The sequence below is a fragment of the Schistocerca cancellata genome, chromosome 4 (genome assembly GCF_023864275.1).
Source record: "Schistocerca cancellata isolate TAMUIC-IGC-003103 chromosome 4, iqSchCanc2.1, whole genome shotgun sequence".
NCBI lineage: Eukaryota > Metazoa > Arthropoda > Insecta > Orthoptera > Acrididae > Schistocerca > Schistocerca cancellata.
The window spans coordinates 858,809,731-858,827,065 of record NC_064629.1 but is presented as its reverse complement, the minus strand read 5'-3'; the positions used below and the strand labels follow the sequence as shown (position 1 = coordinate 858,827,065).

General features: G+C 40.1%; 1 protein-coding gene across 1 annotated transcript in view; it reads left to right on the top strand.

Moving 5' to 3' along the window:
* The window catches only part of LOC126184988 (uncharacterized), a 253,943-nt gene that overhangs the window by 51,479 nt on the left and 185,129 nt on the right, over positions 1-17,335 (top strand). The window contains exon 2 of the mRNA XM_049927697.1: positions 13,241-13,325. Within this exon, the coding sequence (XP_049783654.1) occupies positions 13,266-13,325 (60 nt within the window). The 5' untranslated portion in view covers positions 13,241-13,265. The remainder of the gene's footprint in view (positions 1-13,240; positions 13,326-17,335) is intronic.

Sequence of the window (17,335 nt, the reverse complement as noted above, 5' to 3'; positions counted from 1 at the left end):
TATGCCCATTTTCCCCACCCTCTCTCGCTGTGACATAAATATTACCTACAGCCCCTGCAAGATCACACACATGAGAGAGAATCTTAGGGGGGACAGAGCACCTCCAACTTCTCACGGGACAATAAATAACTTCCCTGCCAATTTATCATCTGGATTAACAGTCGGCATAATGGTATATGAATGCGTTAAGTGCCGGCCACTGTGACAGAGCGGTTCTAGGCGCTGCAGTCCGGAACCGCGCTGCTGCTACGGTCGCAGGTTCGAATCCTGACTCGGGCATGGATGTGTGTGATGTCCTTAGGTTAGTTAGGTTTTAGTAGTTCTAAGTCTAGGGGACTGATGACCTCAGGTGTTAAGTTTCATAGTGCTTAGAGCCATTTGAACCATTTTGAATGCGTTAAGGCATTCATGTTAGTTGATTTTACATCTACATCTACATGGATACACTGCAAATCACATTCAAGTGCCTGGCAGAGGGTTTATTGAACCACATTCACAGTTCTCTATTATTCCAATCTCGTATAGCGCGCGGAAAGACTGAACACCTATATCTTTCCGTTTGAGCTCTGATTTCCATTATTTTATCGTGGTGATCGTTCTTCCCTAAGTAGGTCGGTGTTAACAAACTATTTTCGCATTCGGAGGAGAAAGTTGGTGATTGGAATTTCGTGAGAAGATTCCGTCGCAACGAAAAACGCCTTTCTTTTAATGATTTCCAGCCCAAATGCTGTATCATTTCTGTGATAATTTCTCCCATATTTCGCAATTATATAAAAAGTGCTGCCTTTCTTTGGACTTTTTCGATGTACTCCGTCAGTCCTGTCTGGTAAGGATCCCACACTGCGCAGCAGTGTTCTAAAAGAGGACGGACAAGCGTAGTGTAGGCAGTCTCCTTAGTAGGTCTGTTACATTTTCTAAGTGTCCTGCCAATAAAACGCAGTCTTTAGTTATTCTTCCCCACAACATTTTCTATGTGTTCCTTCCAATTTTGATACAACTCTTCTGGTACCTCTGATTTTCAGGGTTCTTTTCATATGTATTTCCTCTTTAAATCCCGATTGATCGGTGTTGAAAACAAATTCATTACTGGAGGATGGGAGAAGTTAATTTATCTCATCTACAAATTTTCGGGCTGATTCCACAGTTTGCTGTGCATCGTCAAGTTGACAGTTTGTTTGAAAGTTCGTTATCTTACGTCTTCTAATTCTGTACTACTGTTTGAAGTTGTGCAACCATCCACTGCTTCCCTTGAAGTCATTGTAATGCATTTCACGCGTAATTTGATGTGCATAACGTAATAGGTCCCTGTCATATACATCCTGTAAATTGTATCGAGCATACTTGAAACATACAAACATCAGTTTTTGTAACAAGTGCGCCTTGGCCCTCCCTTGAATATCCATAGTTTCTCTTATGCACTACATGGCCATATGCTGCAGTCGTATTCGAAATATGTTAATAACTGCTTTTCTTTTTTTTTCCCCGCAATATGCTGCGGATGATCTTCCATGTATGTAACTATGTTTAACACCTGCTCCTTGGGCAAATGTTGTCCTTTAGTACATTTCACTGGAGATGGGATTTGTGGCTCCCTGTCTGTGAGGATGATGAACTACATAGCTCGGCACCTGTTTCACTATCACTCTTGCTTGTTAAACATGCATCGTCGTTTCTGTACCACTCGTGTAAATTGTCCGCACTGTTGAGCATATACGGCACCACACATTCCACTGATTCATCTTGCAGAAACGCTAAAATTTTATCTGCCACTTCTTTCTTATTCTGCGAAATTCATTGGGTTTCTTTCCGATGAAATGTAAATTTCGGCAACTATTGTAGATATAATGCAACACTTGTTTTGTAAACAAAACCACGTTTCTTGCTGCAACGTAATTAATTTTTCCCAGACTCGTTTCTCCTTTTACTTGCTCTGAGGCATCATCAATGGGATCTATAATGATACAATTTTGTTATTTTTAAATTATCAAACAGTTCACGTCGCGATTTTTTATGTATTACAGAAACGTGTTTCTGTGCTTGCTGCCGAGGATGGTTACGCAAACTTATTATATAATGCAATGTTTGATTTGTTTATTGTTGCCATCACTTTGCTTTGTATCAACAGCAACTGTTGTCAGTTAGAGTACGCTACGTAGCCTCATACTGTGTTCACCATTGGATACATCCATCCCCCCCCCCCCCCCCCCCCCCTCCCACCACCTGTTGTCATTGGCAGCCGGTGTTATGGTTGTGTGGTAGACAATATTTGTACGTCGCCTTTTGCGAACTTTCACCCTAGGGGTTCCTTGTTAGCCAAATTATAATCATGGAAAACATTCTTCGATAGTTAAGTTCCACAATCCATATTTCTCAAGCTGATATTATGATTGACTACGAAAAACTATGGCTAGCTCACCTGCAACGTATTTAATGATCTTGCTGCCATTACCAAAATATTTGAGTAAATTTGGGGGCGCTTTCACTTATTTTCATTCCAATTACGAATAAAAGAATGTTGGATACAACAGTCGGCGTTGCCCCTGTGAGCAATGCTGAAGTCACACTTACACAGCACACAAAAAGCTTGTGTGTCTTAGTCGTGAAGTAATGTAATGTTAGTGTTTTAAACATGAACGTCCCTGTAATCCATTCCCACGAGTCCTTATTATTTCCGTGCCTTATTTATACCACAGCTGCCGATTGGTGCCAGGCGAGCGCGTCTGTTAGTTGCCAGTATTGACGGAGAAACACGTAAACATTCTCCCATCACAACCCATCTAGACGCGTAGGCTGTGGCATTCTTTCTCCCCTCTTCGCATTACCTCTAGCCGAAATGACTTCATTCCGTAGAAGCGCAAACAGAAAAAAAGGATCATATGTTGACAATGGGATTGATTGTTATAGGAAAATGTTTAGAGAATTGTCGCTCATGGATTTTGAACCATCGGTAGTGCCTCGCGGGATTACAGTGATCACTGACGAAATATACGGGGGAAAGAGGCGGCCAATAAGGGAACCGGGAGGATTAAAGAAAAACTGCTGTAATACGGGAGATACCGGGAAACGCGGCAGAGGAGAGTTGGTTGCCCTAATCTATCGTGAAGTACCGGTAGCGATAGATCACAAAACTCACGGCCGCCCATGCTTCTTCAGGCGTGACTCAATACACCCACCTCGTCGATGCTGCCTTCTCTGTGTGTTTTATGTTCGAAACCCAGATCGAATATAACGTCATAGATCAAATCTGCAGCATCCAGAAACATTTTACTGGACATAGGTTTCCTTCTCTAAATCCTCGCACCAACGAAAAAATGGCTGACATTGAAATAAGTGTCCAAGGAATAGAAAAGCAACTGGAATCACTCAACAGAGGAAAGTCCACTGGACCTGACGGGATACCAATTCGATTCTACACAGAGTACGCGAAAGAACTTGCCCCCCTTCTAACAGCCGTGTACCGCAAGTCTCTAGAGGAACGGAAGGTTCCAAATGATTGGAAAAGAGCACAGGTAGTCCCAGTCTTCAAGAAGGGTCGTCGAGCAGATGCGCAAAACTATAGACCTATCTCTCTGACGTCGATCTGTTGTAGAATTTTAGAACATGTCTTTTGCTCGAGTATCATGTCGTTTTTGGAAACTCAGAATCTACTATGTAGGAATCAACATGGATTCCGGAAACAGCGATCGTGTGAAACCCAACTCGCTTTATTTGTTCATGAGGCCCAGAAAATATTAGATACAGGCTCCCAGGTAGATGCCATTTTCCTTGACTTCCGGAAGGCGTTCGATACAGTTCCGCACTGTCGCCTGATAAACAAAGTAAGAGCCTACGGAATATCAGACCAGCTGTGTGGCTGGATTGAAGAGTTTTTAGCAAACAGAACACAGCATGTTGTTCTCAATGGAGAGACATCTACAGACGTTAAAGTAACCTCTGGCGTGCCACAGGGGAGTGTTATGGGACCATTGCTTTTCACAATATATATAAATGACCTAGTAGATAGTGTCGGAAGTTCCATGCGGCTTTTCGCGGATGATGCTGTAGTATACAGAGAAGTTGCAGCATTAGAAAATTGTAGCGAAATGCAGGAAGATCTGCAGCGGATAGGCACTTGGTGCAGGGAGTGGCAACTGACCCTTAACATAGACAAATGTAATGTATTGCGAATACATAGAAAGAAGGATCCTTTATTGTATGATTATATGATAGCGGAACAAACACTGGTAGCAGTTACTTCTGTAAAATATCTGGGAGTATGCGTGCGGAACGATTTGAAGTGGAATGATCATATAAAATTAATTGTTGGTAAGGCGGGTACCAGGTTGAGATTCATTGGGAGAGTCCTTAGAAAATGTAGTCCATCAACAAAGGAGGTGGCTTACAAAACACTCGTTCGACCTATACTTGAGTATTGCTCATCAGTGTGGGATCCGTACCAGATCGGGTTGACGGAGGAGATAGAGAAGATCCAAAGAAGAGCGGCGCGTTTCGTCACAGGGTTATTTGGTAACCGTGATAGCGTTACGGAGATGTTTAACAAACTCAAGTGGCAGACTCTGCAAGAGAGGCGCTCTGCATCGCGGTGTAGCTTGCTCGCCAGGTTTCGAGAGGGTGCGTTTCTGGATGAGGTATCGAATATATTGCTTCCCCCTACTTATACCTCCCGAGGAGATCACGAATGTAAAATTAGAGAGATTAGAGCGCGCACAGAGGCTTTCAGACAGTCGTTCTTCCCGCGAACCATACGCGACTGGAACAGGAAAGGGAGATAATGACAGTGGCACGTAAAGTGCCCTCCGCCACACACCGTTGGGTGGCTTGCGGAGTATAAATGTAGATGTAGAATGTCAACATTTGATTCATTTAACCCTTGCCGTCGTAACCCAACCACTGAAACAGGGGTGTCCCACCATGTACCTGACATAGGAAAAAGACGAGTATTTTTGGGCTGCACATAATATACTTTACGCTAATAATAACCACTAAAAGAAAAGAAAAAAAAAACTGAATGGATCAAAGAGAGAATAGAATCTTGTAGTGGGCATTTCAAATTGAAAATATTCGATTGATCATAACTTGACATAAACAGAATTTTATGGAAAATAACTCGACATAAGCAGAATTTTATGGATTTTTTTTTTTTAGTACCTATGGTGTCCAGGGCTGCATCGATACTTGATTTAGGCTGCATGTAGCCCGCAGGTTGGACACCCCTGCCCTAAAACATTTTCCTTCTCTGTATTCGCTGCCCCTTTTCATTATTAGTTACCAGTCTTCGGTTTGAAAATCCATCAGGCGCACTGTGTACTGCATCTTGAACAGTCCCTCTATCCTCGCATCGTAACATGATTCCAACTTCTGCAGGTATGTCAGCCATTACTTTATCTTGCGATGCTGTTCGGACATTTGCTGCTCTTGAACACTGTTGGACATGTAATGACCTTGTCCCAGCTCTCTCTCTAGCTGAGAATGCCTCTAGTTTGACTGACGGTCCTCATTATCAGAATGATAATTTCGAGAATCTTGTTAAATTTCGCCCTGGCCCAGGGCCAGTCTGACTTCCACCCCCTCCCTTCTTCCTTCCCTTCCTCCCGTACCCCCATTCCCTTCCACCCCCTACCACCTAAGTGCACAAACCTACGATGCTGTTCAATGCCTTCACTGTTTGAACCACCTTGGCACTCGACATTTGGGCTGTTAATTCCTAGTTAACATTGCATTTACTCAAAAAATGTGACAGATTTGTCATAAACTACACCTGGTTGCTGATACCAAAGTATGCCTCACATCAAACAGAGGTTTTTGTACCAGGCCCGTTGTACAAATTTGAATTCCAGTCAGCTTGTCTAAATACTTTAGTTTCGACAATCAGTATACGCAGAAACGTTTCATAGAGCCTCATCACTTTTTGTACTTTTCCCCACTCCAGAAATACAACAAATACCCTAGCAAAAATTTTTCTCTTAGCTGCCACACAGTCAGTACTGGTACTGGTACACACTTCTGTGACTACTGTGTCTGTCTGGCTGCATCTCCTAAAATATCACCAGTAACAAAAGCAATTTGTTCTCTTTGACTCCAGAATTCAGCTAACACATAGTCAAACTCGTTAATAGAACCTTTTGGATGTATCGAATCCTGCAGTTCGAATCTACTAAATATCTTACACTTAATAAATGTTACCTGTGTTTTCAATGACAGGAGCCTGCTGTGAATGCTTTTTGAAATTTTTGTAAACTCTTGTGCTGTGTTTTTTTTTTTTTTGTCTGTTAACTTTTTGTCCACATCTCCGTTAAATTGACTGTTTTGTCACCCAGTAACCACCAAGCAATCAATTTCTGTTGCGTGGTTAGTAAGTTTTCCCGCTCTTCATACCATTTCTTGATACAATTAACAACAAATAATTCATGATTATTTTGGGGTATGTCACTTTGCCATAAAATCTTAGTGATCATTACTGAATGTCTCCAAATTTTTTGATACTTGCATTTCTAAGGCTTGAACACACTGTGTACACTTTGTGTGTCTAGGTTAGTATAAGAGGCAGTTATCTGAAAATGAGACAGATGGAGAAAAAAGTAACTGTTTATTATTTCATAAGTAATCACCATAACGATAAATACATTTATCCCACTGAGAGACAAGATGGTGATTGCCTTCTTGGAAAAATTTTTGCAGTTGCCTATGGGACCATGATTGCACCCAGGCATGCACCTATTCACCTGAAGCAAATTTACAAGCAGAAATATCTTTCTTTAGGGCTCCAAAAATATGGAAATTGCACTGTGAGAGATTGAGTCTGTAATGAGGATGTGTTAAGGGCTTCCCAGAAAAACTTCTGTAGTGTAGTCAAAACAGCCTTTGCAACATGTGGGTGGACATTATTGTATTAACAGTTATGGTGATTACTCTTGAAATAATAAACGGTTTACTTACTTTTTTGCATCTGTCTCATTTTCATTTGACTGCCCCTTATGATTTGGGAAGACGGTTTGCTCTCCAAACCAACTATATTGTTAGACATCAGTCTTTCCAATTGTCATTTATGTTCCAAAAATTGCTTATTCATGCTCTATGTTAATTCTGAAATTGATTGCAAAACTTCTTTTTTGAAAGAAGCCACAAAATGACAAGAATGTTATGCCCTGGTCATAACTTCAGATTGCAACTAATAATTTCAAACAACTTGTCTTGTCAGTCACCAGATTCTGCCTTCTGTGACAGTTTTTGTTTTATTTCCTTGCTGAGGGCCTGTGTATCATCTAATTTCACTTGAAAAAATTCCTCTACACATGAAGATTTTGTAAGGTGTTTCTGCACTGACAATGCTGGAAGTGATTCCCTGTGTGTGTCTGCACCTACTAAAGCTGGCAGTTCTGAATCTACTAGACTCCCTGCCATTGCTAACAGATGCCAGCGAACTATTTTCCAACAAGCTGTAGCAGGAGCAAAAAACTTAGCTTTGATGACGCTGAGAAGGATGACGGGGTTTTGTGATGGCTGCTTAACTTGCTCCAGCTGTTCTAAGGGCCCCAGAGTCCTTCTGTGGTTTTGCACCAGAAAAAAACAGCAACAGCTGCCCGAGGAATGCAGGAGTTGAACCACCCATCAAGCCAGAGTGTTTCTGTTGATCATGAGTTGCCTGTTGAATGGGCTGGAATTGCTTGCTTCTTGAGACACAGCTTGCTGCCATGGGAGAATGTCAGGATAATTCCTTTGAAAAGGGCAGGGCCAATTTCCTTCCCAAATCCGAGCTTCTGGTCTGTCTGTAACAATATTGTTGCCAACAGGACTTCAAACTCTAATCATCATTCATATTGGAATAACATTATGGATACTCACTCTCTTCCTACCATCTATTTTCTTGTCCAGCAGCAATAATTTATTTTTAAAATGAGATCTCTGACTTGATAACAAGCAGCTGATTTTTTTCACATTGTGTGATTATTAACAGCCAGACACCCTGTGACTGGAGAGATTGCTGACCTTTCAGTAAAGAAAGAAATAATTATCGTCTGCTCATCTGTTGCGTCTGTGAGTAGGAGACAAAATGTGTGGTTTCTTAGCACTTTTTTACTGTCCTACCTTGACTATAGGTTCTTTATTTTCATTATTTATAGTGCTGTTAGGCAGTCATAGCTGAAAAAGAATGCTATTCCCCCCCATAAAGGGTTAGGCTGGCAACGGTCTTGAGAGATTGATCTGTACTCCAGCCTCTGTGTTGAGGTTGGCGAATCTCTAATTGTGATCCGTGGGCAGCTTTGTGGAATGTTGTGTGTGCAGCCTACTGCCAGCTTAAGTCACCAGTACTAAATAGCGCTTCTCATCCTGCAGCATCATTAACTGCTTGCAAACAGCGATGTAATTTGGGGTACATACTAAGCGGGGTCTGCTGGCTCTAAGTAAGTGGGGGTTATATTGCTGTACTTCACTGAGAGTACATTTGTTCACTGGCCCAGTCTATGAGGAAACCAACATTTATAATAAGTTTATCAGTCTACAGGAAGAATTTTGCCTCAGGCTGCACTGTTAAGTCCTGTATTTTGCCAACTTTTATCACAGCATTGTAAATGTGTCATAGTTTACACTTACGGGTCTAACAAAGGAAACTCCCCATCACACACCCCTCACATTTAGTGGTGAGGTGGCCCTGTGGATAGCCCGTAAAAAACTAAACACAGATCAAACATGAAAACAGAAAGAAGGTTTACTGAACTATGAAAAAAGAAGCAAAATAGAAATGGTGAACAGTCCAACCTCAAGATGTGCGACACTGACAATCTAGTCGCAACACTTCCAATTTGCTCACAGTGTTGGGCTGCAAAGCAGGAGATCCATGTTCAAATCTTCCTCATGCCCCAATCCCACACACCCCCCTTTTTAACATAATTATGAGCTATGTACAGTCATTGATGTGTCTGTCTGTGGTATTCAAATTTGAGTCTGTGTCATGGAGTACCATCCATTTTCAACAGCAAGATGTAAGGAAGGGACCTATAATGGAAGTGGATTCCATACAACTATTCATTAGTAGTCAAAAGGAAGTGGCTCTTGAATGGGAACTGCAAATATTAGATGACAAGTCAACAAAATTGTCCACAGGAAAACACTTCTGTTGTTATACATGACACTTATGACAGAATGTGTGTAATATGATTGGAATCTCTTATCAACACACCAAACTTTTATGCCTGGTGAGTGAAGTATGCCCCTTTGCCCGATTTAGGTGTTAGTATGAATGTGAATGTGATCACTCCCAAAGAAACGATGTAAACTAATAGTTGTGACAATATTATTTAATGGAATGGATAAAAACCTACTCGCCAAGTGGCGGCAGAACACACACAGAAGACTGTCGTGATTGGCAAGCTTTCGGAGCCGTTGGCTCCTTCGTCAGGCAGAAAGGTCGAAGGGGAAGGAAGAAGGGTGAAGGAAAAGGACTGGAGAGGTCCAGGAAAAGGAGTAGAATTTGTTAGTCACCCAGAACCAGGGCTTTGAGGAGGCTTACTGTAATCTTGTCCAATGCAGTCCCCAACAATCAGTTTTTCCTTCTCATCCTGTATGGTAAGTCTCCCCTGATCTGCGGTTCTCGTTGACTTTACCAAAATCTACCCTTTTTCACAGACCTCTCCAGTCCTTTTCCTTCACCCTTCTTCCTTTCCCTTCAGCCCTTCTGCCTGAAGGAGGAGCCTCTGCCTCCGAAAGCTTGCCAATTACAACAGTCTTTTATGTGTGTGTTCTGCCACTACTTGGTGAGTGGATTTTTTATCTATCCAATTAAATAATTTTGTCAATAATTGATTGTTTTCGTTGTTATAAACATAATAGTTTGTCACATATGATGCAACAAATGAAAGCAACCATTTCACAGTCACACAGTTTTCCTAGTGTTCTATCAAAACATATGTTGTTAACATTTCTGAAGTTTTACACATGCGCACCACCAAATGCTGCATATATCCAAGCAAATCAGAACATGTCCTGTAATTTAAGAGAGCAAGGTTGATTATGTATGAGAACTTGAAGTTTGATAATGGACACATGATCACGTAAACAATACTGCTCGACACATGATCACATAAACAATACTGCTCTGTGTATCTGTGCAGCTTTGCAAAATTGTAGAGCCTTCTCACAAAGTATTTTACTTCTCTAAAGCCAAACACAGCTAATGGTTGCACAAGAGGTATACAACCTGGAAGAGTGATAATCACTGCTCCCACACCAGAATTGTACAATGCCTGATCCTCCTGACTTATATAGCTGCCAAGAAGTAAAGCAGAAACTTTGTTCACATGGGGAGGAATCACATGTTCATTAAAATCTTCCACTAATATTTTCTCCATTTTGCCTGATGCACTACAATTCACAATGACTTTAGGGGATTACACAAATATGCTATTCACCTATTGCTGAACTTGCAGCCCAAATACAAGCTTTTCTTCGTGCAAACATAAGTAAAATGTAAGTAAAATAAATCCTGCTTTGTTGATGGCATATTATATGGTGTAACTGTGGGAAGTGGCATGCAGCTGGTCTATACTACATTTCTTCTTCTTCTTCTTCTTCTTCTTCTTCTTCTTTTTCTTCTTCATGGTGAACTAATGATAACATGTGGGTCAATTTCATTTCAGAGTTAAAACTGGACTGATATGTGTTGATGACATATGCATCTTCATCATGTTGGAATTTGATGTTAGTTGCTGTAACAAAATTCTTGAAACAGTCTAAAAGTTTTTCCAGTTTTATTGGCATAGTTTTTGCGTACATATTTGGTTATCTTTCTGCTCATAATTTTGTAGTTCCTTTAAAGTGGATAGCCAGTGGGGTGAAGCCTTAAAGTCCAGACCAATTTGTTTAGCACAATCCAACCCCAAATTTGTAAGTCTGTATCATGTACTGCACTTAATTCACTTCTGGCTTGAATAAATTGTTCCTATGCATTGTTTTCAAATTTACTGAACTCCTGTCTTGTTCAATGACTTCTTTACAGTATTTAACTGTACTTTTTTCTTCCATCCCTTTAAACTTCTCGAACTTATTTGTAACTTCATGCTGTAATCAATGTTTGCATCTATTAATTTATTTCGACAGTACTCTATATTGGAGGATTACCTTCATGTAACCCAACAATATGCTGTCAGATTGATGTTGCAGCATCTCTTCATGTTCTTCACATGGATCATAAACATTCTTATCGTATGGTACTTACAGCCCCACAGCAGTCACAGCATATCTTCATCTCCACACTTACTTTTTATCAATAAATGTAGGAATTATTTAAAAATATTGCACAATCATCTGATCTATAAAAGAACTTGTAGATTCCTTAAGTTCAAAAAATCTTCATGGATCTTGTTATGCAAGTCACAAACTATATTTGGTGGATTCATGCTCCCCAACAAGGTATATCACTCATATATTTAACACACATCCAAAGGCACAAACAGTCCACTGCCAGCCAGGCAGCTTCATCAACAAGAATCCTCTCTCCGCCATCCTTTGTAGGCAGCTGATATCCATCGTGTGTTTGTTTTGTTTTGTTTCAAATGTATGCTTGTTTAGGAAAATGTTCTATACTACAGTGAGTTTCAAACTACTAGCTGGTTTTTATCCAAGATCTGGTGTGTTTTTATTGGTATCCGACACTGGAAACCTGTGATTACAAGATGAACACCCTCAATACATATATAACTTCTATTTGTTCTACACAAATACCGTGTTGTGACTCTTGCATTCCATTTTGAAGTTTTGATTCTTGAATTCCTTTGTTGTAACGTAGTTCACACCCATTTATTTGTTGTTTTCATTTCTGTGAGAGGTCTAAGTGGCATTTTGCTTGCTCTTACTATTCATCACATTTACTTGTGACAGTAATGTATTACCACCACGTGATTTATATTTTATAACCAATTTATAGTATGACAATTGCTGAGACCACAGAAAGAGAACAGACACATCAGTGACTGGATGGACAGTTCATAATTTTGTGAAGAAGGGACAAAAATGGGGCAGAAAGGAGATCTGAACATAACTGCTTTGCAGTTCAACACTGTGACCACATAACCACAATGCGGTGCCTCTTCCAATTCACTCGATGTTGCACATCTTGAGCATGGACCATTCACTGTTTTTATTTTGCTTCTTTTTTTCACAGTTCAGTACACCTTCCTGTTTTCTTGCTTGATCTGTGATCAGTTTTTGACCGGCTATCCACTGTGTCATCGTACCACTAAATGTGAGGGAGGGGTGCAATGGGAAGTTTCCCTTGTAAGCAGGGGCCTCCATTGTCTGATGTTTGGCATTTCCTTAATATTTGCTTCAGACACATTTACATAATGAATACATTGTATTTGATATTAACTGCAGTCTTGAGAGCACTGGAACATATGAGAGGTTGTTGTGCTGTTAAATGTCTCAGCTATCTTGCCCCTTTATGTGGCCCTATCAGTCACATATATCCAGCAGGTAACCGGGCCATATGCTCCACAATTCCCTCTCCTTGTACTGAGGCTGGGTCTGTGGTGCCATTCTGCTGGGTAAGAGGGCACAAGAGAAGTCCCCCTATACACAGCCATATTACTATTGAGACACTGGATTGCACATCACTGAGGAGAGCTGCATAGTTAGTTTACTTGTATTTTGAAACTAGATGTTTCAACATTACTTTAAAGTGAGTTCTATGTATTGTATACTTGTGTGTTGATGTGTGAATGAGAATCCCATGTCAGTTTGGAATATTGCCTTGGGGAATGAATTTTCTTTTTTAAATAATGAACCACATTTTGCTCTGAGTATTTCAGTAAGGGCTCTTGATAACCTCAATGATAAGCACCCAAATCATGTAAATCTCAATTAATAGATTGCACTTGGGGGGGGGGGGGGGGGGGGGCGGCAATGTCCACATAACAGTATAAGCCTTACTGAGTATGTAGTTAATAAACATGGCTAAAATAAGTTGTTGTAACACCTGATATTAAGCACCTGATCTATCATGTGTAGTATCTGTCTTCTTACACAAAGTCTTAGTTTTTGGGCTTGTTAGGAGACTGAGAATTTTCTTCCATTAAAGACTTTTTAACAAATTTCTTCCTTTTTCTTCATTATTATTTAGTGTTTTCAGGCTGTAAAGAAAATGTATCCAGACTGTAGACTTACATTAGATGCAAATGAATGAGATTTTTTCTATCCAGTATTTATTTTATTCTTTCTTACTCTAAAAATCCCCTTTCCATTGCAGGTGAAGATCATATAACTTTGGATATATGAAGATGAGTCTTCCTGGAAGCCACGCCAGTGATCCTGAAGTTAATTCAAGCTCAGAGGTAACATTTTACAACATTTGTAAATATAAAACTTGCCTTTTACCTTAATGACATAATATATGAACCACTTTAGTAACTGGATTCATTAGAAGTCTGTGACTGGAATACTCCACACATTTCGTGTAGTGGGGCCGGAAGAAGGCGCTACTGAGGCAATGAAACTAACAGCCTAAATAAAGTTTTCAAAAGTAATGGCTGATAGTATATATTTCTACAACAGCCCCAAATAAAGCTCATATTTTGGTTAGCAGGTAGAAAACTGGCATTATATGGTGTTTTCGCTGTAGTCTTCAAATTTCTGATGATACATTGCCAGCAAACGGTATGAAGGCAGTCTTCTTATCATCTTCTTCCATGCTCTCATCCTCCGTGTCTGTAAATCCTCCATAATGCATACTATTGTGTATTTGGCATGATAGTATTTATTTTATAATAACCGTAGAGATCTCATTGGCTGTATAGTAAAATGAGAAGTGATCATCAGCCCAAATATTGTAACAAACAAAACAATGTTTTGCTAAATATGAAAATACTTTGAATCTGTTCGGTTGCTGTCATCAATCATGTCATTGGAGAGTGCTGCCCTCTATGGAATTCTTTGTACCTGAGCGACAATGTTCACCAGGCCACCTATCCATCTCTGCGAAGGTGAGAACATAAGTGATTCAGTAACACCTGACATCATTCATTACAGTATGAATGGAACCAAAACGATGTTCAGTCCTTCTAAATTCCTGGACCTCTAGTAATATGTACAGCTTACATATTTATTTGTGGAACGTAACATTTAGGTCCTTCTGGGCTGGATTGTGAAAGATGTGACAACATAACGTGAAGCGGCAGCTACCTATCAGCAGAGTACCTGGTCTGGCTGTCCTGCTCCCTGTAATTCCATGATGGATAGGGTTTTAGGAAAGAAACTTGTTACTACACACTTGGCGAAAGCAAGCATCACCAAGTTGTTAAACTTTGCAAATGAATTTGACATGACAGGCAGTTGGACAATTTGGATATTGCTGTCAGGATAGAACAGTTGCCAAAGATCATGGAGAACTATAAGGACATAGTCACAGCTCAAATTCTTTTAAGACAAAGACATGCTTACTGAGGACAAAGAAAACATGGTCTTCGACTTCATACAAAAAATGAGCAATTTCAGATTTCGGCAGATGCTGGGTCTGTCTTGAGTGCATTAAAATGTAGCATCAAGTTGCTTACCATAAAAATGTCATCATTTAATGGCTATGTAATGCAGTTCAGGTATTTTTGACACATTTACAAGTATTGTTGTAAATAATTGGGAATTAGACGACATTGCTAAGTGTCATCATTTGCTTAGCTCATTAACAGGTGGGGCACACAGTCTACGTGGGCATGTTGAAAAGTAACCAGTCTGAATTTTTTAATGTGAAAACTCTTACCAAGTTTTTTAAATAAAACAAACATTATAGGTCTTCATTCTTCATGTCTACGTATGTGCATCCCTGTGCCACTAGAGGGCTCCAAATTATAGTGTATAACATAATAGTGTGTCAGTGGTGGTGCTAGGCAAAAACTGAACATTGGCGACGAATCAGCTTTACGAGGTCCCTTTCACTTTCCAGTCAGAAAAATAATGTTACATTACATGAGCTGAATTATACACTGGTAATAATTATACACAAATCTTATTGTAATATACACTGAAGTGACAAAGAAACTGATATAGGCATACGTTTTCAAATGCAGAGATATGTAAACAGGCAGAATATGACATTGCGGTTGTTAACCCCTATATATGACAACAAGCGCCTGGCACAGTTGTTAGATTGGTTACTGCTGCTACAATGGCAGGTTGTCAAGATTTAAGTGAGTTTGAATGTGTTGTTACAGTCGGCACACAAGCAATGGGACACGGCATCTCCGAGGTAGCGATGAACTGGGGATTTTCCTGTACAACCATTTCATGAGTGTACCATGAATATCAGGAATCGAGTAAAACATCAAATCCCCAACATTGCTGTGGCCAGAAAAAGGTCCTGCAAGAATGGGAGCAACGCCAACTGAAGAGAATCGTTCAGCATGACAAAAGTGCAAACCTTCTGCAAATTTCTGCAGATTTCAGTGCTAGGTCATCAACAAGTGTAAGCATAAGTGTGTGAACCATTCAATGAAAAGTCAATTATATGGGCTTTTGGAGCTTAAGGCCCACTTGTGTGCCCTTGATGACTGCATGACACAAAGCTTTACGCCTCGCCAGGGCCCGTCAACACCGACATTGGATTGTTGATGACTGGAAACATGTTGCCTGGTCAGACGAATCTCGTTTCAAATTGTATCGCTTGGATGGACGTGTACGGGTATGGAGACAATCTCATGAATCCATGGACCCTGCATGTCAGCAGTGGAGGCTCCTTAAAGGTGTGGGATGTGTGTGCAGTTGGTATGATATGGGACCTTTGATATGTCTAGATACAACTCTGACAGGTGACACATACATAGACATCCTGTCTGATCACCTGCATCCATTCATGTCCGATGTGCAGTCTCATGAACTTTGGCAATTCCAGCAGGACGATGCAAAACCCCACACATCCGGAATTGCTACAGAATGGTTCCAGGAACATTCTTCTGAGCTTAAGCACTTCTGCTGGCCACCAGACTCCCCAGACATGAACATTATTGAGTATATCTGGGATGCCTTGCAAAGTGCCGTTCAAGAGAGATCTCCATCCCGTCACACTCTTACAAATTTATGGACAGCCCGGCGGGATTCATGGTGTCAATTCCGTCCAACACTACTTTAGACATTAGTCAAGACCATGCCACACCGTGCTGCGGCACTTCTATGTGCTAGCGGGGGCCCTACACGATATTAGGCAGGTATACCAGTTCCTTTGGCTCTTGTTTACAATGATTATTGCAGTGACAGAAATTACATTAAACAAACACACATTAAAATAAATCAAACTTCTGGCTTTTCACCTCACCGAATTTTTTTAAAATTACATCTTAGTTAATATGAGCCACTATTTCCACTTCAGTTGATGGTACTGACAAGCACAGATAGTCTTTCTTGGCATATTGTACTTTTTAAGTATGTCTTAATAAATTTTAACTTTGAGAAATGTCTTTTGACAGAAGCTGTGCTGACCAGAACTGTGAACATTTTTCTAATTGTTATGTAAAGCTTTGAATATACTTCTTCCAAATTATTTTCTAACATGTACTGAATAAGTTGTTTTGCATCTTTGAGTCCTGTAGGTTGGATTTTAAAAGTTGGAGTTCCTCATAAAGTTTGAAAGGCTGTGGTTGCTATTTTCACCTTCTCGAAGTATTGTACCTTAATCATTACAATGTTCGCGAAGCTCGTCCTTGGGTAACAATTTCAAATAATTCATATAGTAAATAAAACCAAATCATTCAAAATATTCGTTGAGTGCCTTGAATCAACATTCAGTGTTGACTATTATAGGGTCTATCATTGTGTTAAAAAAAGCTGACTCTGTACTGCATTTAAGAAGATTGTATAGGTTCATCAATTTGTTCATAACTGAACATTCGTTCTTTCTGTGCTATTCTTTTTCTTTTTTAATCCGAGACTCAATTTCATAACTATCCTTTTCTACAAACAATCAAACTTCTGCAGTGCTTGTTTCAAATCCTGTGTTATGGAATTCTTGACTATAGTCAGGAAATGAACGTAAAGTATCAGTAGCGATGTGGAAGTTCCCCTGAACTGATTGCCATAGTTTACTTACATTGCTGACGCATAGTAAAATCCCATACCACATGTGTATTGCAACAATAAACTCAAAAGTTAACATTTCCTTCAAGACTGCATCGTAGTCACTAAGAGTCTTGGAATTATCAGTTCTATTTTTCAGGTCACTTACACTTTTGAGGACATCATCAAATTGCAAAAATATCATTTTTACAGCTTAGATTCCACTTTCCCATCTTGTTTCAGACAGAGGTTTCAGTGTCAATTTCGTCGCCATTTCGTCATCATCACCGCCGCCATTTCGTCA